This window comes from Oncorhynchus clarkii, chromosome 20 (assembly GCF_045791955.1).
Source record: "Oncorhynchus clarkii lewisi isolate Uvic-CL-2024 chromosome 20, UVic_Ocla_1.0, whole genome shotgun sequence".
In the NCBI taxonomy this organism is placed as follows: Eukaryota; Metazoa; Chordata; class Actinopteri; order Salmoniformes; family Salmonidae; genus Oncorhynchus; species Oncorhynchus clarkii.
The window spans coordinates 66,279,513-66,306,646 of record NC_092166.1 but is presented as its reverse complement, the minus strand read 5'-3'; the positions used below and the strand labels follow the sequence as shown (position 1 = coordinate 66,306,646).

Genomic DNA, 27,134 nt, shown 5'->3' with positions numbered 1-27,134 from the left:
AGAGTGACCTCTGTTTGGAGGAAGAGGTGTAGTCATGATGACGCATGTGACCACAGGCAGGTAAGAGTAGGTCAGGTGAGTCCGGTGAGTTCCAGGCAGGTGTATTGGTTTTCTCTGTCATCAGCTTCCTTTGTCTCTCTGCATGGCAGCAGCACATAACTTCTCTGGCTGGCTGTCAATGAAGAACCTCGTTTAATCAGTCTCAATCTCTATCCAAGTATGGTGAATGCTTTGCGTACATTTGCTATAACAATACATTACATTACACAGCAATGAACATAATATTTTCTCATGTGCCTGCATAGAAGAGAGCCATAGCAGCTATTTGATAATCTGTCATCAGTCATCTGAACCCATTAAAGACCTAAACAAGTTTGTACATAAACATTTTTATTATAACATTTTGTAGTAGCGGTACTTTTCGTTCTTCACAAACACATTTTCTACACGGACGAATTACACAGACGGACAACGCTGGGGTTTCCATAGAAACAGCGGGAGAACTCAAATTAGCATTTTAACAAAGTGTTGACTGCAAACGATAATACATCTATAGCTAAACAACTCTTTATAAGAGCGACATTAGTTAGTTGCATGCTGTCGAGGTACGTTAGCGTTAGAAAACCAGCTGCTAGCTTAGCCCTCCTAACGGTAATGTAACGTTAGATAACGCGTTACTTAGCGAGCAACGTCTGCTTTCATTTCGGAAATTGTGTGTGTGTGTGTAAAGTGTTTTCACGATGCAGTGTGTGCATTGACCCTCTAGACTTTGATGTGTGTGTGTCTTCTCTAGCCATGCAGGCTAATGATGGAGCTGACCTGGACACCCAGTTGGCATGTAAGGAGAAAGAGTGGAAGGAGCTCCAGACCCTACGGGTCCAGCAGCAGGATATGTCCCTCCGTGATGCCCAGGAACAGCTCTCTCTCCTCAGGGAACGCTTCCAGCAGCTCAAGGAGGACTTCTGCTTTAACCTGGCCGTGCTGGAGGAGAGAGACAGAGAGCTGGAGAAATATGACGCCATGGCTGCCCGCGCACAGGCCACAGAGACTGCCAGGTCAATCATTCAATCAAATGTATTTTATAAACCCCTTTTAACATTGTGTGTGAGAGAGAGTAATGTTGTATTATTTGTTATGTATCCCATGACACCCTGGAATACATTGACTATTGTCACTGAGAGGACTATTCCAGCTTTAACATGTGACTTTCCTTATTGAAGGCAGGAGGAGTTGAGTCAATTATGTATCCAGATAGCCAAGCTGCAGGAGGAGAGGGAGAGCGAGGCAAGGGAGGTGAGACACAGCCAGCAGAGAGCTGCCGAACACAGGCTGCAGCTAGAGAGGCTCCAGAGGTGAGTTGGATGGGGTTAAGGGCCGGGGAGTGGGGTACAGGTGGGATGGTTGCCCCAATTTTATTCCAATTCAAAAGACACAAACAAAGCTCTTTTGGGGGCTTCTTTTCCCTCACTGTTTTCCAGTAATTGTCACTGACTGACTGTAGTTAGAGGACAGCCTAACGATCATGCTGAGAGAAGAATGCCGGCCTCTGGCCTCAAACAAAGATGTCTATTAAAGCTGATGTGTACAACAATCTAGGGTAATCATTAAATGATGCCCCAGCCCCACATTTATCCCCACGGTGACTCACCAGGCCCATCTGTATGGGTTATATTTAGACAGGAGGACCCAGTAGGTGTCCATTTACAGTGCCTTCAGAAAGTATTCATTCATATCCCTTGATTTATTCCACATTTACATTTTGTTGTTACAGCCAGAATTCAATTTGGATTAAAGTGTTTTTTTTCTCTCACCCATCTGCTCACAATACTCCATAATGACAAAGCAAAACATGTTTTTAGAAAATTTGGCAAATTTATTGAAATTTAAATACAGAAATATCAAATTTACATAAGTATTCACAACCCTGAGTCAATACATGTTAGAATCACATTTGGCAGTGATTACAGCTGTGAGTCTTGCTGGGTAAGTCTCTAAGAGCTTTGCACACATTTAAGCTCTGTTAAATTGGGAGTTGATAATGGCTAGACAGCCATTTTCAAGTCTTGCCGTAGATGTTCAAGCAGATTTAAGTCAAAACTGTAACTAGGCCACTAAGGAACATTCAATGTCGTCTTGGTATATTTGGACTTGTGTTTTAGATTATTATCTTGCTGAAAGGTGAATTTGTCTCCCAGTGTTTGTTGGAAAGCCGAGTCGACCATATTTTCCTCTGTGATTTTGCAGAGTAATGGTTCTATTCCATTTATTTTTATTTAAAAAAAACTCCCTATTCCTTGCCGATGACAAGCATACCAATAACATGATGCATCCACCACCATTCTTGAAAATATGAAGAGTGGAACCCTAACCCTAATCCCAAACATAACACTTTGTATTCAGGACAAAAAGTTCATTTTTTAGCAAAGTATTAATTTTGTGCCTTATTGCAAACAGGGTGCATGTTTTGGAATATTTATACTTTTTACCCCTTTTTGATGATATCCAATTGGTAGTTACAGTCTTGTCCCATCGCTGCAACTCCCATACGGACTCGAGAGAGGTAAAGGTGGAGATCCATGCATCCTCTGAAACACGACCCCGCCAAGCCGCACTGCTTCTTGACACACTGCTCACTTACCCCTGAAGCCATCCACACCAATGTGTCGGAGGAAACACAGTACAACTGGCGACCGAAGTCAGCATGCATGTGCCAGGCCTGCCACACGGATTCGCTAGAGCGCAATGGGACAAGGACATCCTGGCCGGCCAAACCCTCCCCTAAACCCGGACGACGCTGGGCCAATTGCGCACCACCTCATGGGTCTCCCGGTCATGACACAGGCTGGCATTGAACCCGGGTCTGTAGTGACGCCATAGACCGCTGCGCCACTCGGGAGGCTGGAATATATTTTTTCTGTGCAGGCTTCCTTCTTTTCACTCTGTCAATTAAGTTAGTATTATGGAGTATCTACAATGCCTTTGTAGATCCATCCTCAGTTTTCTCATATTACAGCCATTAAACTCAGTAACTGTTTTAAAGTCACCATTGACCTCATGGTAAAATCCATGAGCGGTTTCCTTCCTCTCCGGCAACTGAGTTAGGAAGGACGCCTGTATCTTTGTAGTGAATGGTTGTATTGATACACCATCCAAAGTGTAATTAATAGCTTCACCATGCTCAAAGGGATATTCAATGTCAGGTTTATTTTTTTACATTTATTTTCTTCATGTACCAATAGGTGCCCTTCTTTGCGAGGCATTGGGAAATCGCCCTGGTCTTTGTGGTTGAATCTGGGTTTGAAATTCACTGCTCAACTGAGGGACCTTACACTTATCTGTATGTGTGGGGTACAGAGTAGAGGTCGACCGATTAATCGGAATGGCCAATTTAATTAGGGCCATTCCACTATTATTTCACTACAGTTTTCGGCTCTGTTGTATACTCGGTTCCAGTGTAACTCAGTTGGTAGAGCGTGGCGCTTGCAACATTTTGTTGGTTCGATTCCCACAGAGGACCAGTACGAAATAAGTATTAAAATGTTTGCAATCACTGCTCTGGATAAGAGTGTCTGCTGAATGACTAAAATGTAAGTGATTTGAACTGTGTAACTCTTTTAGCCTCATAGCAGGCAAAACACTTAGCCTGAAATATGTGCAAGCCCTCTCCATGGTTCCTCCGTGTTCTCAACTTTGAGAGGTAATCTAGTGTCGTGGTGGTTTCAGTGACTGGTGTCTGTGTATTTCCTGATGCCATGATGGCTTTTGCATCCGGTGTGTGTGTATTTGCCAATGTCATGATGGCTTCAGGGTATGGTGTGTGACTGTGTGTGTCATCTTTCTGTCACTCAGCGGTCAGGCTGGGGACCTTCAGAAGCAGAGAGCGGAGTACGACGGGATGAAACGAGATCTCCAACGCAGAGTCCAGGAGGTGGAGGGACAGCTGGCTCTACAGAAGCAGGTACACACACACTTGGCAAGGGGCTTTTTTATGGTGCTCCTGAGTGGCGCAGCGGTCTAAGGCACTGCATCTCAGTGCTAGAGACGTCACTACAGCCTGGAATCTAACCAGGGTCTGTATCACAACTGGCTGTGATTGGGAGTCCCATAGGGCGGGGCACAGTTGGCCCAGCGTCGTTAGGGTTTGGCCGGGGTAGGCTGTCATTGTAAATAAGAGTTTGTTCTGACTTGCCTAGTTAAATAAAGGTTAAATAAAATAAAAAATATAAGGGAAGTGGGAGGGTGCAGTGGTAGGCCGCTTTTCTCAAATTTTAACAGAAGAGTCGCCTTTCCCTGTGGAAACCACATGCAGACAAGACATTTAAACCAGATCAGCCAGATGGGCGATATCTTTACAATTACAGTCTGGACGAAAAAGCATTTAATCTACCCAGATTAAAATAGTAAATTTGTTTTTGACCAGAAACAATGTTATTTCACTGTAAACAGATTAACTACAGACTTTCAGCATTCTTATAGGGAAGGGCTCTCAACATGTACGGCACTGAGACAAATGACTGATGATTGGAAATTGATAATAAGAAGATTGTGGGAGCTGTATTGCTAGACTTGATATTATCGATCATAATCTGTTGCTGAAAAAATGTATCTGTTATGGCTTTACATCCTCTGCCATATTGTGGATTGAGAGCTACCTATCTAATAGAACACAGTCAGTGTTTTCTTTAATGAAAGCCTCTAACATAAACCAGATATTGTGGTGTTCCTCAAGGCAGCCGTCTCGGCCCTCAACTGTTCTACATTTTTTTAAACTTTTGACCTATTAGCGTTGAATAAGCCTGTGTGTATCTATGTACGCAGATGACTAAACATTATGCACGTCAGCTAGCTGTAGTCAGTTTTATAATGTGGCGATTTACCAAGTTGACAAAACTAAACTGCTTGGTGTAACCCTAGATTGTAAGCTGACATTGTCAAATGCTGCAATGAAGTATATAGGCAAATTACAGTTGGCTCAGAACAGAGCAACGTCAGAGCAATGTACACGGATGGCTAATTTATACAGCATGCATATCAATCTCTCCTGGCTCAAAATAGAGGAGAGATTGACTGCATCACTACTGGTCTTTTTGATAGATATTGACGTGTTAAAAATACCCAACCGTCTGTTCAATCGTTTAACACACAGCTCAGTCACTCATACATACCCCACGAGACATGCCACCAGAGGTCTCTTCACAGTCCCTAAGTCCAAAACAGAGGCTAGGAAATACACAGGACTATATAGAGCCATGACTACATGGAACTCTTTAACCTCAAGCTAGCAGTAAAAATGTTTTAGATCAAACGACACCTCACGGCACAACGCGGACTGTGAAGAGACACACACACTCCACACTCACTCACACATGATTATTATGTAATAATGGAGCAATGTAAATTTGTATAATGCACAATGTTTTGTTTGATGTGCTGTTTAATCTCTGTTTGGACCCCAGGAAGGGTATCTGCTGCCTTGGGGATCCTAATAATATACTAATACTATACCAACTGCCTGCTAAACCTCTGTTTGTGTTTTTATGTATACGTGTTTGTGTTTGAGCATACTTGTGTGAGTGTGGTATTTCAGTCTAAACTCCGTGGCATGCAGCGTGTCCTGCTGCTGGCTGTTGTCCTGGCTCTTTGCTGTGTCACTCGATCTCTAGAGAGAATACCCCCCTTTGAGCAGCACTGTATGTGTATGTTAGTCTGACTGTGTGTGTGTGCGAATGTGTGTGTTTGTGTGTGATTACCCCCACAGCCCCACCCAAATCTGTAACGTAAGGAGAGAAGGTGCTAACACCTACTGTGATGAATGAGGCTGGCTTGTCTGCTAGTTTTGGCTCTGTGTATGGCGTCTGGAATAGGTCAGCTGGAAATATACCTTTCAGGGATGTCTGTCTGGGATATTTGGAAGCTTCATCAGGAATTCATCATCCTCTGTATCCCTCACATGTTCAGGAGATGATGACAGACTTTGATAATGAGATGAGGCAGAGAGAGCATGAGTTCAACCTGAGGATGGATGAGATGAGATCCGTGGTCCTGTCTCACGAACTCAGGGTAAGGAGCAGGTGTGTGTGTGTGTGTGTGTGTTTACCTACCTCCAGGTAAAACTGCTGAGTAAGATGGGAAGATATGTGCTGATACTTTATGTGCGTGGGTGCGTGCCTCTCCCCAGGTGAAGCTGCTCTCTAAGGAAACAGAGGTCCACTCCCAGGCCCAGGCTCAGGCTGTGGAGGCCCTGAAGGCCTCAGAGGATCTCTGTCAGCACACACACACACAGCTACAGCACAGACACTGGGAGATAAAGGACATCACTGCCGTCAAGGACGCAAGGTGTGTGTGTGTGTCCTACCACGTTGACTTAGAGTTATTCATGCTAACGTTATTTCCCATCGTTTCCCATGTCTTAGATAAAATGTGATTGTCATTTCTCAGGATAAAGGAGCTAGTGGACAAACTAAAAGCTCTACAGACCAAGAGGAAGAGAGAGGAGGAAGTCTACAACAAGAAGTGCGTCTTGCTGTACAAATTCAACATAAGACCGCAAAGACAAACTACCAGCATATCAGCAGTAGTCCTAGACTAATGGAGGTCTAATGGTGAGTCTTTTGATGTTCCTATCTATAGGCATGAGCAATTGGACCGGGGAGTGCGTGAGAGAGAGGCTCAGCTGGATGCGTTAAAGGACGCTCACAGAGAACAGCTACGACAGGCGGAGACACATAGCGGTCAGCTACAGTCAAAACTGGAAGCCATGGCAACACACACACATAGGACCCAGAGAGACCACGAGGACACACTGCGAGAGAGAGATCAACAGATAGACAGGTGAAACACTGTGTGTGTGTGTGTGTGTGTGTGTGTGTGTGTGTGTGTGTGTGTTTGCACGTTCTGCATTAGCTGTCTGTTTTTTCTGTGTGAGTGTGTATGTGCTTTATTTAAGCGTGTGTCTCTGGTCCAAATCCCTGGATGATCACAGTGTTTGCACATGCTCAGTGAGTGAGAGGGAGTGTGTGAGACAGTGTGTGGGCATACATTACTCTGAAGCTGTCTGTCAGGAAGCAGTGATTATGTAACAATGTGTGAAAGGAAAAGAGCCTCCAAGGCCAGCTCTTAATGGGATGAAACACACAGAACATTCAGCAATCATCACACTTTGATCATAAATGACTCTTTACAAAATACAGTGAAAATATACAGGTGTAGGATCTTAATTTGATCACCCTGTTGCAGGAGAACTTTCCTGCAATGCAGGAAATTCTAAACTTGTAGTGTATTTGAGGTTTAAAAAAGCTTCTGAAGTCTGTAATTTCCACTTTGAAATCAACCCTTACAAAAATGTACATTCATTATAATCCACGTAATAATTCACCTTTCCTTTTGCTGCAAAACACAGCTACCATTTTGTAACACAACACTGGATATATTCATGGCTCTCCTCCAGGATGTTAAAGGTATTCTTAATAAAAGGAGGTAAACACTTTAGTGTTGTTTCGGTACGACAACTTCAACCTGTGTGTTATTGTGTTGTGAAGGCTTCGTATGGAGCTGGAGACGACTCGTAGTGGCTGGGACACGTACATCACTCAGATCTCTAAGGAGACGGTTTTTAAGGACACAGAACTGCTAGCCCTGCAGGAGATAGAAAGCAAATTACGGACCGAACTTGATCGGAGCAGGGGGGAGACGGAAAGGTTGGTTTGTGTGTCTTTTTTGCAGGTAAAAGGGTTATTTGTATATCTGTGTGTGTGTGTGTGTGTGTGTGTGTGTGTGTGTGTGTGTGTGTGTAAAAGGGTTATTTGTATATCTGTGTGTGTGTGTGTGTGTGTGTAAAAGGGTTATTTGTATATCTGTCTGTGTGTGTGTGTGTGTGTGTGTGTGTGTGTGTGTGTGTAAAAGGGTTATTTGTATATGTGTGTATGTCTCAGGTGTTAACTGTGTGTGTGTGTGTGCTTGCTTGCTTGCTTGCTTGCTTGCTTGCATGCATGTGTATCCCAGGTACAAGCAGCAGCTGTTTGTGGGTGTGGAGCGAGAGAAGGCTCTAGAGCAGAGAAGAATCCAGGTGGAGCTGGAGTGGCAGAGACGCTGCGAAGACAACAAGACTGAACACTACTTGCACAGTGAAGAGTTAATACAGGGCATGACACAGGCTAGAGACCAGGTGAGACTCTCCATTCCTCATACAGGTGTACTCACATACAGGTACAGTTGAAGTCGGAAGTTTACATACACCTTAGCCAAATACATTTCAACTCAGTTTTCACAATTCTGACATTTAATCCTAGTAAAAATTCCCTGTCTTAGGTCAGTTAGGATCAACACTTTATTTTAAGAATGTGAAATGTCAGAATAAAAGTAGAGAGAATGATTTATTTCAGCTTTTATTTATTTATTCACATTCCCAGTGGGTCAGAAGTTTACATACACTCAGTTAGTATTTGGTAGCATTGCCTTTAAAATGTTTAACTTGGGTCAAATATTTAAGGTAGCCTTCCACAACCTTCCCACAATAAGTTGGGTGAATTTTGGCCCATTCCTCCTGACAGAGCTGATGTAACTGAGTCAGGTTTGTAAGGCCTCCTTGCTTGCACATGCTTTTTCAGTTCTGCCCACAAATTTTCTATAGGATTGAGGTCAGGGCTTTGTGATGGCCCCTCCAATACCTTGACTTTTTTGTCCTTGAGACATTTTCCCACAACTTTGGAAGTATGCTTGAGGTCATTGTCCATTTGGAAGACCCATTTGCGACCAAGCTTTAACTTCCTGACTGATGTCATGAGATGTTGCTTCAATATATCCACATAATTTTCCTCTCTCATGATCCCATCTATTTTGTAAAGTGCACCAGTCCCTCCTGCAGCAAAGCACCCCCACAACATGATGCTGCCACCCCCGTGCTTCACGGTTGGGATGGTGATCTTCGGCTTGCAAGCCTCCCCCTTTTTCCTTCAAACATAATGATGGTCATTATGGCCAAACAGTTCTATTTTTGTTTCATCAGATCAGAGGACATTTCTCCAAAAAATACGATCTTTGTCCCCATGTGCAGCTGCAACCCGTAGTCTGACTTTTTTATGGCGGTTTTGGAGCAGTGGCTTCTTCCTTGCTGAGCGGCCTTTTAGGTTATGTCGATATAGGACTCGTTTTACTGTGAATATAGATACTTTTGTATCTTGTCTCCTCCAGCATCTTCACAAGGTCCTTTGCTGTTGTTCTTGGGATTGATTTGCACTTTTCACACCAACGTACGTTAATCTCTAGGAGACAGAACACGTCTCCTTCCTGAGCGGCATGACGGCTGCGTGGTTCCATGGTGTTTATACTTGCATACTATTGTTTGTACAGATGAACGTGGTACCTTCAGGCATTTGGAAATTGCTCCCAAGGATGAACCAGACTTGTGGAGGTCTACAAAAAAAAAAAATCTAAGGCCTTGGCTGATTTCTTTTGATTTTCCAATGTTGTCAAGCAACGAGGCACTGAGTTTGAAGGTAGGCCTCAGAAGCTTCTAAAGCCATGACATAATTTTCTGGAATTTTCCAAGCTGTTTAAAGGCACAGTCAACTTAATGTATGTAAACTTCTGACCCACTGGAATTGTGATACAGTGAATTATAAGTGAAATAATCTGTCCATAAACAATTGTTGGAAAATTACTTGTGTCATGCACAAAGTAGATGTCCTAACCAACTTGCCAAAACTACATATAGGTTCTTAACAAGACATTTATGGAGTGGTTGAAAAACAAGTTTTAATGACTCCAACCTAAGTGTATGTAAACTTCTGACTTCAACTGTATATAGTACCAGTGGTGGAAAAAGTACCCAAATGTCATACTTGAGTAAAAGTCAAGATACCTTAATAGAAAATTACTCAAGTAAAAGTGAAAGTCACCCAGTAACATACTACTTGAGTAAAAGTCTAAAAGGTATTTGCTTTTAAATATAGTTAAGTATTAAAAGTAAATGTAATTGCTAATATATAAGTATTAAAAGTATAAATCATTTAAAATTCCTTATATTTAGCAAACCAGATGGCACAATGTTCTTGTTTTTTAAATATTTACGGTTAGTCAGGGGCACACTCCAACACTCAGACATAATTTACAAATGAAGCATTTGTGTTTAGTGAGTCCGTCAGATCAGAGGCAATAGGGATGACCAGGGATGTTCTCTGTTTAGTGAGTCCGTCAGATCAGAGGCAATGGGGATGACCAGGGATGTTCTCTGTTTAGTGAGTCCGTCAGATCAGAGGCAGTAGGGATGACCAGGGATGTTCTCTGTTTAGTGAGTCCGTCAGAACAGAGGCAGTAGGGATGACCAGGGATGTTCTCTGTTTAGTGAGTCCGTCAGATCAGAGGCAATGGGGATGACCAGGGATGTTCTCTGTTTAGTGAGTCCGTCAGATCAGAGGCAATGGGGATGACCAGGGATGTTCTCTGTTTAGTGAGTCCGTCAGATCAGAGGCAATAGGGATGACCAGGGATGTTCTCTGTTTAGTGAGTCCGTCAGATCAGAGGCAATGGGGATGACCAGGGATGTTCTCTGTTTAGTGAGTCCGTTAGATCAGAGGCAATGGGGATGACCAGGGATGTTCTCTGTTTAGTGAGTCCGTCAGATCAGAGGCAATGGGGATGACCAGGGATGTTCTCTGTTTAGTGAGTCCGTCAGATCAGAGGCAATGGGGATGACCAGGGATGTTCTCTGTTTAGTGAGTCCGTCAGATCAGAGGCAATGGGGATGACCAGGGATGTTCTCTTAAGTGCTTGAATTTGAGCATTATCCTGTCCTGCTAGCCATTCAAAATGTAACAAGTACTTTTGGGTGTCAGGGAAAATTGATGGAGTAAAAAGTACATAATTTTCTTTAGTAATGTAGTAAAGTAAAAGTTGTCAAAATATAAATAGTAAAGTACAGATACTAAAAAAAACTACTTAAGTAGTACTTTAATGTATTTTTACTTAAGTACTTTTCACCATTGTAAAATACTAGTGAGCCCATATACCAGTGCAAGTCGAGGTAGAAAGATATGGTCAAGATCGGTAGAGGCCTCTCCTCATCATCAGTTCAATTTGATTCTGTATTTCCTGTTGACCTCAGGCTAGTGCGGAGCTGAGAGAGAAGGAGAGAGAACTACAGGACATGGCGGTACTATTGCACACTGTTACCAAGGAGAGAGACCAGGCCCTGAGTCTGCCAATCAGAGAACAGGTGAGAGACCAACTAAAACACAGGGGAGGGATGTCATCCAATCATGTTGGAGCTGTAACTACTTGCCACAGAGTTAAAGGTGAGAGTGATGGGTTACAGTAACAGGACTGGCCTGTTATGAGAGAGAGACAGAAAGAGATAATAATACCTAGATGTCCTACTGCGGATCTATTTCTGTGTGCAAAAGAGAAATGTTCTGTATTACTAAACCCTTCACCCCACAAACAGTGTTGTTACAACAGCTATTCTAAAAATAGCACTTGAGTCCCACTTGTAGTGGGAGCTGGAGTAGGGTGTTAGACTACAGTACAGTGGGGGGGTAAGAAGGGGAGGGAACTGACTTTACCCAAGAAACCCTAGCCCTTGAGTGATGTTACCACAGCTATTCTGAAGAACAGCAGGAGCCCCACATGTGTCCTGGATAGTGAGAGAAAGTGAGTAGGGCGATAGGCAGGAGGAGTGGAGTTTGGGTGGGGCATGACTGATACGGCATCCCCTCACCCCTGTCTCCAGGCTGGTGGTTAATCTTTGGCATGTAAAGGTCTTTAAATAGTGCAGCCTTTTGACAGAATGGCTGCACCCTCTCTCTCACATTCTGACAGCCCTTATACCACTCCAACAGACTACAGCCAGCCTTACGCTTTCACATTCTGACCAAGCTAACAGACAACAGCCAAACCACTGATCATAAGGGCAGACTGCCGGGAGTGGGGGGAGAGTGATAGAATATGGGAGACAGACACAGAGAAATAGAGACCGAGAAAATAAGCTGTTACCAGGCCAGAAGTGGTAGCCCTCGGCTCCTGTCAACACCACCTCAATTACCATTTGATTAATTGCCAAAGTTATACGGCTTATCTGGTTTATACCCTCCTCTTCCTCCTCCTGGCCTGGTGCTACTGAGCTTCCTGGTCTGAACTTAATCAGATACTAGACCTTCTTCTCCCTTATTTGTTCTACTCTTCCTCTTCTTCAGAGGGGCCCTTTTTCAGGGTGTACTCCAGAAATAGTACCCTAACTTTGACCTCAGACCTTTCATTCATTATTTTCTGTATTCTACCAGTCAATACTTTCTCTGTTCTCCATTCAATAGTTTATTGTTCCTTTATTCAAAGGTTCTACTGTTCTGTTTTCCATTCTTCAGTGGAGTTACTTGGCTTTCTTCAATGCCCAGATTCCTCTCTTATCTAAAACGACTTCTCCCATTCTATCATATGTACTCTTGCTCACAACAACACACACACACACACACACACACACACACACACACACACACACACACACACACACTTGAGTGTTATCTCTACCCTTATGATGCCCCTCCATTCCTAGAGGGGGGCTCTGGTCCCGTCCACAGCCTTTTTTAGGAGGTGCCCTTTCCTTGAGCAGCCCAAGTGGTCTGATGCCAAGAAACTGAAGATCTTGTACAACGCTGTGTACTACTCCCTTCACAGAACAGTGCAAACTGTCTCTAACCAGAATAGAAAGAGGAGTGGGAGGCCCCGGTGCACAACTGAGCAAAAGGACAAGTACATAAGGGTGTCAAGTTTGAAAAACAGATGCCTCACACGTCCTCAACTGGCAGCTTCATTAAATAGTACCCGCAAAACACCAGTCTCAACGTCAACAGTGAAGAGGCAACTCCGGGATGCTGGCCTTCTAGGCAGAGTTGCAAAGAAAAAGCAATATTTCAGACTGGCCAATAAAAATAAAAGACTAAGATGGGTAAAAGAACAGACACTCGACCGAGGAATTCTGCCTAGAAGGCCAGCATCCCGGAGTCGCCTCTTCACTGTTGACGTTGAGGTGGTGTTTTACGGATACTATTTTATGACGCTGCCAGTTGAGGACTTGTGAGGCATCTGTTGGTATGGTCACAGGTTTTGAGTTAATAGTGCGTGCGTTAAAGTATGTTTTGAAGATAAAAAAAACTATGATTGATATATATGATGGTTTAAATGTTTGCCCCCCATCAACCAACAACTACAATCAGAACCTTACCTCCATCTAGTGGTCATTGGTTGAAACTGCTCACAGCCAGATATTATTGTGTATGCATCTGTGTTTATTTATGTGAGTGAGTGAGTGAGTGAGTGAGTGAGTGAGTGAGTGAGTGAGTGAGTGAGTGAGTGAGTGAGTGAGTGAGTGAGTGAGTGAGTGAGTGAGTGAGTGAATGAATGAGTGTGTGTGTGTGTGTGTGTATGTGCATATATGAGTGTTTGTGTGCGTGCGTTCATGTCTCTGTGTGTGTGCGCGCGTGTATTTATTTCTGTCTGTCTAGCTATCTGCACTGCAGGGCCACAGACCTGGTGGTGGTGTCTCTGTAGGAGAGCTGCCGTCTGACGAGATCCATCGGCTGCAGCAGCAGAACAGCAGTCTGAGGGCTGTCATAGCCCAGATGAGGAGGGACATGGAGGATCTCAGCCAGCCTTCTCATCCTCCAGGACCCCCTGACACCTCTACCCAGATCCCTAAAGGACCTCTACCCCAGCTTCCAACACAGAACTCAGCCAAGCCAACTGACAGCGCTGCACAGCCCAGCCTGGCAGGTATAAACACACAACCCTAGACGGCCCAGACAGTCCTGGATCCACCAACACCTCAACCCCAACCTGTTGACAACTCCCTAAAAGCACCAGGCCAACAACTGTCAGCACCAGCATGTCCCACTGCTTACTCTGTGTTGGCTCACACCGACACCCCTTCCCACCTGCACCACAAACAAATCTACTATGCGTGCATCCCTAACCCCATACATCCCTAGCCCTCCATCCATTCACCTCCCACCACAAAAAACACCCGCACCCTACCAGAGCCTTAAAAAGCACCCTATCACCATCACTACCCCCATCCTCCTGCTGGCCCCTAACTAGCTCAAAGCCCAGACCAACAGCTGTCAACACTAACCCGTCACACAGCCGAGTGCAGACCTGTAAGGAGTATATTAATGTCAACATAAAGTTAAAGTGTAATATGAGTTTTTATGGTTACAGCTAGTTATTAATGGACTGGCTGTGGAGGCATAACCTTCGACCTTTAGGAAATAGAGAAGGGTAGTAATATAATCATAACTCAGTCACACACTGAGAAATCTGTCTGTGTGTGTTGTTTGTTTGTTTGTTTATCAGTGGTAGGTACCCCAGAGTATACCCAGGTTCTAGAAGAGGAGGTAGCAGAACTGAAGGCCAGGTGTAGGCGCTTAGAGGACCAGCTAGAGGGCTCCACCAGACCCCAGAACACCGCCATGGTTACCCCGGCAACCACACTCGTCCCCATCGCCCCCGACAATGCATACCTCCAGAACCACATCCGCTCCCTCAACGAGACCATCGGTAGGACGACATTTCAATAATATACAATATAATGGTACTAGAACAGAGATAATGGTATCACTTGTCGCACCTTATAAAGTTCTGACCAAAGATCTGAGAGTGGTGGTTACTTGTGTTTCAGTCTACTGCTATGCTGAGAATTAAAATGAGCAAAATAAGTTTTATTTTCCATTCAACAATGATTATAGGAATTTGACTTGGTGTTGAAATATAAAAAGCGATAACTACATAAAACTCATAGCCATTGTCTATGTAATGTTTACTGCAGGTGGCCAGCGAGTAGAGAAGGTGGCCAACACAGCAGCTCTGAGGAAACAGGAGGTCAGGGTAGCTCACCTGGAGGCTGCCCTGGCCTCACTCACCAAACAGGTACTGACTCTCTTCATCCCAAATCAGCCCTTCTGTCATTTAAACTGCAGGCACTGTTGTATTCAGGCAACGGTTGGTGGATTTCAAAACAGTATTAGTAGTCATTGTCCACCCGCAAGCCCCCTCTTTCTCGCTCTCTCTCACGCTCTCTCCCCACAGTGCCACACCAAACAGATGGAGGGGGAGGAGCTGCGTCTGGAGCTAGCCAATCAGAAGAGGAGCTGGTCGTCTGAGGAGAGAGGACTACGTCAGCGTTTGGTTGTCGTGGAGATGGAGCTGGAGGAAGTGAGGCGGGAGAAAGAGGAGTACCAGAAAGGAAGCATCCTCAACAACCTGGAAACTGTTGCCCTGGGCAACCAGGTAATGCCGAGTGACAGCTTGCCTCAAACCTAAGACTTTTAATCCACCCTAAACAAACAAAGATAGTAGACAATGAATGTAAATGGCAAAAAAAAATATTTTTGGTGTTTTAGTTCAACTTTACTGGAATCCTCTGTCAGATAGCCCACAAAACACTTTCGTAACAATGACATTTGAGGTCAGGGTATTTGTCAGCTTATTATAACAGATTTTACACTGCCATCACACAAACTTTTGTTGTGACCAGGTGTCTGCACTGAAGATTGACATCGCCAGCAGAAGGGATCCCATCGTCTGTGAAGAGGTAAACCGTCTCAGAATGAATGACAAGACATAGAGCAGTGGTTCCCAAACTAGGGGTTATGACCCCATGTGGCGTTGCCTGATATGAAAATGTCGTCGCGGGATAATTTTTACAAATCCTGAAGAAAAATATGTGTATAATTTTGTATAGAACAAAATGTATAATCATATCGTTTTTGTGTCTCGAAATCATTATGTAATTAACCTTAAAAATCTAAATGAAACTTATTCAAATCTAAAAGATACAATTCAACCAGAGAGCACCCTTAGATCATGGGAAAGGGATGCACTTGTATTTTTATTTTATTTAACTTGACCGTTGCAGTGAGTCTACGTTCCATGGTTTTGATGTGTCTGTTGTGTCCACTTGTCCATATCAATGTTGGAAACAAGAAACATGTTTTCACCCAGAATCACATTTGTTTATTTTTCAAACTATAGCACTCAATATTTCACATAAAGCAGGTTTTTAAAGGACTAAAGAGTTTAGTGTGCTTCATGTTTTTATTTTTGCCATGGAAAATCTGGTACTGTATTATCGTGATAATGGTATCATGACAACCCTGGTCAATATACACCCATCCTTCCCTCCCTCCCTCCAGAGTGAAATGGTGAGGCAGCTCCAGGAGGAAAACCTGTGTTTGAGGCAACAGCAGCTGTCCCTGGGCCTGAGGTCCGGTGGGGCAGGCGGGTACGGGCCAGGGTGTGGGGGGGTACAGGGGGGTAAGCTCAGTGCCCCTCTCAATGCCCATCTCCTTCAGTCCAAACTGAAGCAAGCAGTGCAGTGTATCGCCCGTCTGACCAGGGACAAACAGCAACTGATTGAGATGGGCAACAGGCTCCGGGCACAACTGACCGACGCTGGACTGGAGGGTAGGACTGACGCACAGGAGGCTGCTGAGGGGAGGACGACTCATAGTAATAGCCGGAACAGAGCTAATGGATTGGAATCAAACACATGGAAACCATGTGTTTGATGTATTTGATACTATTCCACTAATTCCACTCCAGCCATTACCACACGCCCGTCCTCCCCAATTAAAGTGCCACCAACCTCCTCTGGACTGACGCTACTGTAGAAACACATACTAACAGCATTGCCATTCACAATACCATACCAGAGAATTAAAAGATACAACACTTTAGTTTACTCCAATTAGGGTAAGTATGGTAGGGTAGGATGGTTAGAGTAGGGAGAGAGGGAGGGTAGGGATGGTTAGGGTAGGGGTTGTTAGAGTAGGGAGAGAGGGAGGGTAGGGATGGTTAGGGTAGGGATGGTTAGAGTAGGGAGAGAGGGAGGGTAGGGATGGTTAGGTTAGGGAGGGTATCGATGGTTAGAGTAGGGATGGTTATTGTAGGTAGGGATGGTTAGGGTAGGTAGGGTAGGGATGGTTATGGTAGGGATGGTTAGGGTAGGGATGGTTAGGGTAGGGATGGTTAGGGTAGGGATGGTTATGGTAGGTAGGGTAGGTAGGGTAGGGATGGTTAGGGTAGGTAGGGTAGGGATGGTTAGGGTAGGGATGGTTAGGGTAGGGATGGTTATGGTAGGGATGGTTATGGTAGGGGTGGTTAGGGTTGGGATGGTTATGGTAGGGATGGTTAGGGATGGTTAAGGTAGGGATGGTTATGGTAGGTAGGGTAGGGATGGGTAGGGATGGTTAGGGTAGGTAGGGTAGGGATGGTTAGGGTAGGGATTACTTAGGGTAGGGATGGTTAGGGTAGGGATGGTTATGGTAGGTAGGGATGGTTATGGTAGGTAAGGTAGGGATGGTTATGGTAGGGATGGTTATGGTAGGGAGGGGAGGGAGGGATGGTTAGGGTAGGGGGATCGGGATGGTTAGGGTAGGGAGGGGATGGTAGGGATGGTAGGGTAGGGATGGTTGGGTAGGGTAGGGTAGGGATGGTTAGGGTAGGTAGGGATGGTTATGGTAGGGATGGTTAGGGTAGGTAGGGTAGGGATAGTTATGGTAGGTAGGGTAGGGATGGTTGTGGTAGGTAGGGTAGGGATGGTTGTGGTAGGTAGGGTAGGTATGGTTATGGTAGATAGGGTAGGGATGGTTAGGGAGGGGAGGGATGGTTAGGGTAGGGTGATAGGGATTGTTAGGGTAGGGAGGGGATGGTAGGGATGGTTGGGTAGGGTAGTAATGGTTAGGGTAGGGATGGTTGGGTAGGGTATGGATGGTTGGGTAGGGTAGGGATGGTTAGGGTCGGGTAGGGGGGATAGTATATAGGGAAAAAAGTATAATAAGGGGGATTAGAAATTATGCAAACAATTAAATTGATAGACTAGGTTCTATCTGCAATATTAAAGCCAATCATATTGCAAATGGCTGCTAGGCTATATAGACCAGATATCACATAACCAATACTGCATGATGACAGCTTAATCCCCCAGACTATGAATCTATTTTTAATTAGTCCGTGATAACAGTCTAATGTACACTCATTTGATTGGCCATGTTATGATAACAGTATAATGTAAACTCATTCGAATTGGCTTTGCAGGGAAAGTGTCCGGTGGTGTGGTCCGGCTGTGTTGTGACTGGTCCGGTGGTGTGGTAGTGTTGACAGGGACAGGAAGTATTCTCTGTCGTGTTGCTCTTCCACCCCGCCTGTCACCCTGATCCCTGCTGCCCCGCGGGATTATGGGTGATTCAGCAGAGATCACACGCAGCCCCAGGGGCCGGAGGAATAACACAAACACCCTGGACACCTCTGCTCTCCCTCACACACACACACCAATGGAGGCTGCTGATGGGAGGACGGCTCATAATAATGTCTGGAATGGAGTGAATGGAATGGTAGCAAACACATTCACACCATTCCAGCCATTACACTTCATTACACTCATTATTCAAATCAAATGTATTTATATAGCCCTTCGTACATCAGCTGATATCTCAAAGTGCTGTACAGAAACCCAGCCTAAAACCCCAAACAGCAAGCAATGCAGGTGTAGAAGCACGGTGGCTAGGAAAAACTCCCTAGAAACCTAGAGAGGAACCAGGCTATGTGGGGTGGCCAGTCCTCTTCTGGCTGTGCCGGGTGGAGATTATAACAGAACATGGCCAAGATGTTCAAATGTTCATAAATGACCAGCATGGTCCAATAATAATAAGGCAGAACAGTTGAAACTGGAGCAGCAGCACGGCCAGGTGGACTGGGGACAGCAAGGAGTCATCATGTCAGGTAGTCCTGAGGCATGGTCCTAGGGCTCACGTCCTCCGAGAGAGAGAGAGAAAGAAAGAGAGAATTAGAGAGAGCACACTTAAATTCACACAGGACACCGAATAGGACAGGAAAAGTACTCCAGATATAACAAACTGACCCTAGCCCCCCGACACATAAACTACTGCAGCATAAATACTGGAGGCGGAGACAGGAGGGGTCAGGAGACACTGTGGCCCCATCCGAGGACACCCCCGGACAGGGCCAAACAGGAAGGATATAACCCCACCCACTTTGCCAAAGCACAGCCCCCACACCACTAGAGGGATATCTTCAACCACCAACTTACCATCCTGAGAAGGCTGAGTATAGCCCACAAAGATCTCCGCCACGGCACAACCCAAGGGGGGCGGGCGCCAACCCAGACAGGATGACCAGTGTCTCAACCCACTCAGGTGACGCACCCCTCCCAGGGACGGTATGAGAGAGCCCCAGTAAGCCAGCGACTCAGCCCCTGTAATAGGGTTAGAGGAAGAGAATCCCAGTGGAAAGAGGGGAACCGGCCAGGCAGAGACAGCAAGGGCGGTTCGTTGCTCCAGAGCCTTTCCGTTCACCTTCCCACTCCTGGGCCAGACTACACTCAATCATATGACCCACTGAAGAGATGAGTCTTCAGTAAAGACTTGGGTTGAGACCGAGTTTGCGTCTCTGACATGGGTAGGCAGACCGTTCCATAAAAATTGAGCTCTATAGGAGAAAGCCCTGCCTCCAGCTGTTTGCTTAGAAATTCTAGGGACAATTAGGAGGCCTGCGTCTTGTGACCGTAGCGTACGTGTAGGTATGTACGGCAGGACCAAATCAGAGAGATAGGTAGGAGCAAGCCCATGTAATGCTTTGTAGGTTAGCAGTAAAACCTTGAAATCAGCCCTTGCTTTGACAGGAAGCCAGTGTAGGGAGGCTAGCACTGGAGTAATATGATCAAATCTTTTGGTTCTAGTCACGATTCTAGCAGCCGTATTTAGCACTAACTGAAGTTTATTTAGTGCTTTATCCGGGTAGCCGGAAAGTAGAGCATTGCAGTAGTCTAACCTAGAAGTGACAAAAGCATGGATTAATTTTTCTGCATCATTTTTGGACAGAACGTTTCTGATTTTTGCAATGTTACGTAGATGGAAAAAAGCTGTCCTTGAAATGGTCTTGATATGTTCTTCAAAAGAGAGTTCAGGGTCCAGAGTAACGCTGAGGTCCTTCACAGTTTTATTTGAGACAACTGTACAACAATTAAGATTAATTGTCAGATTCAACAGAAGATCTCTTTGTTTCTTGGGACCTAGAGCAAGCATCTCTGTTTTGTCCGAGTTTAAAAGTAGAACGTTTGCAGCCATCCACTTCCTTATGTCTGAAACACATGCTTCTAGCGAGGGCCATTTTGGGGCTTCACCATGTTTCATTGAAATGTACAGCTGTGTGTCATCCGCATAGCAGTGAAAGTTAGCATTATGTTTTCGATTGACATCCCCAAGAGGTAAAATATATAGTGAAAACAATAGTGGTCCTAAAACGGAACCTTGAGGAACACCGAAATGTACAGTTGATTTGTCAGAGGACAAACCATTCACAGAGACAAACTGATATCTTTCCGACAGATAAGATCTAAACCAGGCCAGAACTTGTCCGTGTAGACCAATTATTATGAGCCATTCTCCCCCCGCAGCCTCCACTGACACACACATACGTATACAGATGTCTCTCCTTGCTATTTTCTCACACTTATAACTCTCTTGTTATTTCTCTCTCTTTCAGTTCTCCAGTCTGCTCCCAAAACCTCTCTAGACCCAGTGTCTATGGAGCCAGAGAGAGACCCATCCAGAGACACCCAGCACCAGCAGGGTCGGCTTTCTGCCCTAGAACAACTGCAGTACCAGCTCACCACACAGGTCTGATCACTTACCCCTTGATGTCAATGAGACAGTAGTGTGAAAGCTACATTGTCATATCTCAGGTTAGGACTGCAATGTAGATCCTCCAACTGCTCTTAAATTCATGCAAAACTAAATGCATGCTCTTCAAGCGATCGCTGCCCGTACCCGCCCGCCCGTCTAGAATCACTACTCAGGACGGTTTTGACTTAGAGGATGTGGACAACTACAAATACCTAGGTGTCTAGTTAGACTGTAAACTCTCCTTCCAGACTCACATTAAGCACCCACCAGTCATATATCTAAGTATTTGCTAGGTAAAGCCCCTCCTTATCTCAGCTCACTGGTCACCATAGCAGCATACACCCGTAGCACATGCTCCAGCAGGTATACAGTGGGGCAAAAAAGTATTTAGTCAGCCACCAATTGTGCTAGTTCTCCCACTTAAAAAGATGAGAGGCCTGTAATTTTCATCATAGGTACACTTTAACTATGACAGACAAAATGAGAGAAAAAAAATCCAGAAAATCACATTGTAGGATTTTTAATGAATTTATTTGCAAATTATGGTGGAAAATAAGTATTTGGTCAATAACAAAATTTTATCTCAATACTTTGTTATATACCCTTTATTGGCAATGACAGAGGTCAAACGTTTTCTGTAAGTCTTCACAAGGTTTTCACACACTGTTGCTGGTATTTTGGCCCATTCCTCCATGCAGATCTCCTCTAGAGCAGTGATGTTTTGGGGCTGTTGCTGGGCAACACGGACTTTCAACTCCCTCCAAAGATTTTCTATGGGTTTAAGATCTGGAGACTGGCTAGGCCACTCCAGGACCTTGAAATGCTTCTTACGAAGCCACTCCTTCGTTGCACGGGCGGTGTGTTTGGGATCATTGTCATGCTGAAAAACCCAGCCACGTTTCATCTTTAATGCCCTTGCTGATGGAAGGAGGTTTTCACTCAAAATCTCACGATACATGGCCCCATTCATTTTTCCCTTACACGGATCCGTCGTCCTGGTCCCTTTGCAGAAAAACAGCCCCAAAGCATGATGTTTCCACCCCCATGCTTCACAGTAGGTATGGTGTTCTTTGGATGCAACTCAGCATTCTTTGTCCTCCAAACACGACGAGTTCTATTTGTTTCATCTGACCATATGACATTCTCCCAATCTTCTTCTGGATCATCCAAATTCTCTCTAGCAAACTTCAGACGGGCCTGGACATGTACTGGCTGAAGCAGGGGGACACGTCTGGCACTGCAGGATTTGAGTCCCTGGCGGCGTAGTGTGTTACTGATGGTAGACTTTGTTACTTTGGTCCCAGCTCTCTGCAGGTCATTCACTAGGTCCCCCCGTGTGGTTCTGGGATTTTTGCTCACCGTTCTTGTGATCATTTTGACCCCACGGGGTGAGATCTTGCGTGGAGCCCCAGATCGAGGGAGATTATCAGTGGTCTTGTATGTCTTCCATTTCCTAATAATTGCTCCCACAGTTGATTTCTTCAAACCAAGCTGCTTAACTATTGCAGATTCAGTCTTCCCAGCCTGGTGCAGGTCTACAATTTTGTTTCTGGTGTCTTTTGACAGCTCTTTGGTCTTGGCCATAGTGGAGTTTGGAGCGTGACTGTTTAAGGTTGTGGACAGGTGTCTTTTATACTAATAACAAGTTCAAACAGGTGCCATTAATACAGGTAATGAGTGGAGGACAGAGGAGCCTCTTATTGAAGAAGTTACAGGTCTGTGAGAGCCAGAAAGCTTGTTTGTAGGTGACCAAATACTTATTTTCCACCATAATTTGCAAATAAATAAATTAAAAATCCTACAATGTGATTTTCTGGATTTTTTTTCTATTTTTGTCTGTCATAGTTGAAGGGTACCTATGATGAAAATTACAGGCCTCTCTCATCTTTTTAAGTGGGAGAACTTGCACAATTGGTGGCTGACTAAATACTTTTTTCCCCCACTGTATTTCACTGGTCACCCCCAAAGCCAATTGCTCCTTTGGCCACCTTTCCTTCCAGTTCTTTGCTGCCAATGACTGGAATGAATTACAAAAATCACTGAATCTGGAGACTTATATCTCCCTCACTAGCTTTAAGCATCAGCTGTCAGAGCAGCTTACTGATCATTGCACCTGTACATAGCCCATCTGTACATATGCCACCCAACTACCTCATCCCCATTATTATTATTTTGTTTGCTCCTTTGCACCTCAGTATCTCTACTTGCACATTCATCTTCTGCACATCTATCACTCCCATGTTTAATTGCTAAATTGTAATTATTTTGCCACTATGGCGGCAGGGTAGCCTAGTGGTTAGAGCGTTGGACTAGGAGGTTGCAAGTTCAAATCCCTGAGCTGACAAGGTACAAATCTGTCGTTCTGCCTCTGAACAGGCAGTTAACCCACTGTTCCTAGGCCGTCATTGAAAATAAGAATTTGTTCTTAACTGACTTGCCTAGTTAAATAAAGGTAAAATAAAAAATAAATAAAAAATATTTATTGCCTTACCTCCCTAATCTTACTACATTTGCAAACACTGTATATAGATTTTTTTCTATTGTGTTATTGACTGTACGTTTGTTTATCCCATGTGTAACTCTGTGTTGTTTGTGTCGCACTGCTTTGCTTTGTCTTGGCCAGGTTGCAGTTGTAAATGAGAACTTGTTCTCAACTGGCCTACCAGGTTAAATATAGGTGAAAAATAAAATAGAAAATGATCAGTACTCTGTGTGACCATCAGAGAGAGCACCAGAGTAAACCATGATTCTCTTCAGGAGCTGCAGTATGCCCAGAGGGAGCAGAGGAAGGGGGCTCCTATCATGGTGAGGCCTCTCCTCTCAGAGAGCAAGAGTGAAGACAGAGACAGGGTCATCAACCCCTGGGGCCAGGGGCACAAGGACACAGACAGACATGAGGTAATAACAGTAATGTCTGTCTACAGTGTCAGATACCACCTGACCCGAGGACCAATACTGCAAGAGCTTGGATTCTCAACTCACTTCAATAGACAGAGTTGATGTCTTGCCATTTATCCCTCTGCAATTTTCTGGTTGCTAAAATTCTAATAGTTTGCCTAATTTCAGTTTATGTGACTAAAAAGCAAGTATAGTGTAGAGAAACATTGTACCATCTAAACTGCTGTGAAATATATTTTCAATAACCAACAATGTTGTATTTTCAGCTGCTTGATAATAAAAGATGCAAAAATGAAACTTAAGAACGGGACACATAGAAATAGTCACATAGAACATATCTGCTGCTTCTTAGACTTCCTTTCAATGAGAGGGACAGATTTATAACACATGTCTATGTGAATTTGGTCCATCCCCAAAAAGTTACATATTGCATTATTAACTATAGCAACAGAGAAAACATAGCACTGGTATCATACTCAGTTTAAAATTATGTGCAAAATGTAATATTACTTATTTATACCTGAGTAAGAAGTTGTTAAGTAAAACAAATACAGTGTCTTCACTTCATCTTCTCTCCTCTTCCTCAGCGTCCTAGGACTAAAGAGAACACCCCACCTATCAGCCAATCCCAGAGCTCCCTGCAGCTGGACCTCGGGTCACGAACCGCTTCCAGCCCGTCAGGTCCTCTACTGCTGTCGTCGGTGGCGACGGAGGGTTCACTAAGGGAGGTGTGGCAGATACTAGACAGAGGTCTCAGCCCCTCCATACTCACACCCCGGGAGAGCTGTTCTGAGAGAGGTGAGAGTTTACCTGGAGACAGTGAGGTGAAAGTATTTGTCTAATTTCTTGTCAGCGCTCTCCTTTCTCTTTTTCTTTCTTTCTTTCTTTCTTTCTTTCTTTCTTTCTTTCTTTCTTTCTTTCTTTCTCTTCCCCCCCCCCCCCTGTGAGTCACACCATTATAAACCCACTGGTGTGTCTGCACTCTATTGGCCATTTATCACTTAGCGGAGTATCTGGTACACGAAGTCCAGTATCACTCTTTCATGACACACACACACACACACCAATAACTAGGCCTCAGACCGAAAGGCTATTTGTATGAGATGATGATAATAGTGTTTATCATTTCACCTAGCTGAGGTTAAAGTAAAGACAGAGTTGCAGTCTGGCCACAGAGGAGGAGGGAGGTTGCCCAACTGGTGGCCTTGTATCTGTCCCAAATAGCACCCTTTTCCCTAGTGCACTACTTTTGACCAGAGCCCTATGGGCCCTGGACAAAATGAGTGCACTACATGGGGAATAGGGTGCCATTTGGGATGCACCCTTGAGTCTGGGGCCAGATCACAGCGGTGACAGGGTGAATGTTCTGACCAGGGACTCTGTTCTGCACTGGGAACAGTTTCTCAATCAGTGGACAGGGGAGCCACTCATGGGTTAGGTCTGGCTCTGTTGACACTGGTGTTGTTTGCAGAGCCCACGGCACTGGCCAGGCCTGGCTTGCACCAACACAGCCACCGCCTGCTAGAAGAAGTGCTGACTGATAGCCTGGATCTATTGCTGCGTGTTCGTATGTGTCTTGCCTCAGCAGCAGCCGCTGCAACAGGTCACAGACAGTAGTGAAGGTCATCCAACACAGTGTCCATCTTTCAGATTGGATTTAGAACAGAGGCATTGCATCACAGTTGGCCCAACAGTAGACTGCCAAGGGTTTCCACATTATGCTGAGTAAACGTTGAGAAGAACACACAGGGCTCTCACGTGTGAGGAGAATGGGGCTGGGAGGGCATGCAACAAGTGTATACCATCAGAGACTTCAACAAAGAGGATTGTGGTATATACCAATATCATAATTGCTGGGTAAATGAGAGGAAAGCAATCTTTAGACGCGTTGGTATAGATAGGCAATCTTTAGACGCATTGGTGAAGATAAGGAACGTCCATAAAGGTGTCCAAGTTGAATTGTGTTGTTACGAACACATACTTACTTAGTATTTAGTACTCTGTCAGGAGAGGGGATAATGGTAACCATGGTGTTGTACAGTAGTATAGATAATGGAGATGTTGGTGCAATAAAGCCTCTGCCTCTCTGTGTCTCTGTGCGGTGGAGAGAGATTCAGATAAGCACAATGTGAGCTCTGTCTCTAGGCAGCCATGCAGGCGCTCTGCACCGCAGTCACTTTCGGTGGCAGTCCCTTAGGCCTCATCCTCGCAGATGCTTTCAGTGCTGCCCGGTACATTGTATTCAACCTCAAATACCTTGCAGGGGGTTGGATTTCACAGCCAGCAGACTTTTCATTGCTAACATTTTGAAAGGCGTCTCAGGTTGGAAATAATGTCCTTGATCAGGCAGCACTGAGTGAGTGTGTCTGTGTTTCTCTGTGGGAATAAGCCCTCATTCACTGTCTGTTTGGAACTGAGGGAGACAGGCACTGTACTGCAACACACAGTCTCACTCACTGTCTCATTCTGCCCATGAAACAACCTTTTACAAGGCTGGAATTTAATTTCTACACATCTTCACCCAGGTGATGGTGAGCTGAATGAACCTAGCCCTGGGGACCAGGCAGTGGGGGTGAAGGGGTGCAGAGCACCTGTCCTGGAGAGGATGACACCAGCCAGGCCGTCTGCCACCGCCAGGAAGACCAAGACTAGTGCGAGGGGGGGCAAGATCAGGAACTACAATATCAAAGACTGATGGAGACTTTCTGGTAGGCTAACAGAATTCAACACAATTGGTAACTGTTGGTACCTGGTACCAAATGTTGCCTTGTGGTGCTTGATTTAACGAATACCAACATACTTAGTAGGTAGAAATGACAAGTAAATACCTTGTCATTTCTGTACTGTATACTAGAGTGTTACTATAATATCAGAGGCTAATGCAGAAGGTAATAGATATTGCGTGGGTGGTGCCAGGCTGGTTCTGCTCTAGCCAGGCTAGTTTGTCTTTGCATGGCCACCAGGGGAGTGGTGCTGACAGCAGATCCAGTCTGGCACCCAGATTAGGTAGATAGTTACTATCTGCTCAGGCCAGGGGGAACCACTTGGCCTTTACACCTCAGGAAAGAGAGGATTCATTGAAGTTCTTACTGGGCTTCCTTTCACTGATGCTCACACTGAAAAGCACAATTTTGTACCTTCTCATGTTTTTCTCTCACCATGACAAATCAACTGTTAGGTGCTCTTGTTGTACGGGTCCTGAACAGGCCTTGATATCTGTGTTGATTTTATACCAAATCATGAAGTTGTGATTGTTCCAATAAAACATTAATTCAAATTTTAAATTTTTAGAAATGTTCCTTTATTGAAAAAGTGTTACAGCAAACCAGAATTGTTACAAATTTGACCTTGAAAAGGGATCTTATGAAATATGAATTAACACATTATGTACATACAGTGCCTTGCGAAAGTATTCGGCCCCCTTGAACTTTGCGACCTTTTGCCACATTTCAGGCTTCAAACATAAAGATATAAAACTGTATTTTTTTGTGAAGAATCAACAACAAGTGGGACACAATCATGAAGTGGAATGACATTTATTGGATATTT

The 27,134-nt window shown here is 44.6% G+C and overlaps 1 protein-coding gene across 1 annotated transcript; it reads left to right on the top strand.

Annotated features, from left to right (window-relative positions):
- The first annotated feature begins 492 nt into the window (after positions 1-492).
- On the top strand, positions 493-26,869 carry LOC139376777 (coiled-coil domain containing 57). The gene is made up of 21 exons (XM_071119696.1): positions 493-605; positions 794-1,055; positions 1,221-1,352; positions 3,850-3,958; positions 5,959-6,060; positions 6,179-6,336; positions 6,439-6,513; positions 6,631-6,831; positions 7,539-7,697; positions 8,002-8,164; positions 11,102-11,212; positions 13,494-13,761; positions 14,341-14,544; positions 14,813-14,913; positions 15,073-15,273; positions 15,521-15,577; positions 16,179-16,449; positions 20,548-20,681; positions 23,445-23,585; positions 24,173-24,383; positions 26,111-26,869. Exons 2-21 carry the CDS (start codon positions 796-798, stop codon positions 26,278-26,280), a joined length of 3,228 nt encoding a protein of 1,075 aa, XP_070975797.1. The 5' UTR covers positions 493-605; positions 794-795; the 3' UTR covers positions 26,281-26,869.
- The last annotated feature ends 265 nt before the right edge of the window (positions 26,870-27,134 follow it).

Bases quoted from the DNA above. Each gene is read 5' to 3' on its own strand.
- LOC139376777 (XM_071119696.1), top strand. From the start codon at position 796: ATGCAGGCTAATGATGGAGCTGACCTGGACACCCAGTTGGCATGTAAG. The intron at 6,514-6,630 runs GTGCGTCTTGCT...TCCTATCTATAG, and splicing joins GAGGAAGTCTACAACAAGAA to GCATGAGCAATTGGACCGGG. The intron at 23,586-24,172 runs GTAATAACAGTA...CCTCTTCCTCAG, and splicing joins AGGACACAGACAGACATGAG to CGTCCTAGGACTAAAGAGAA.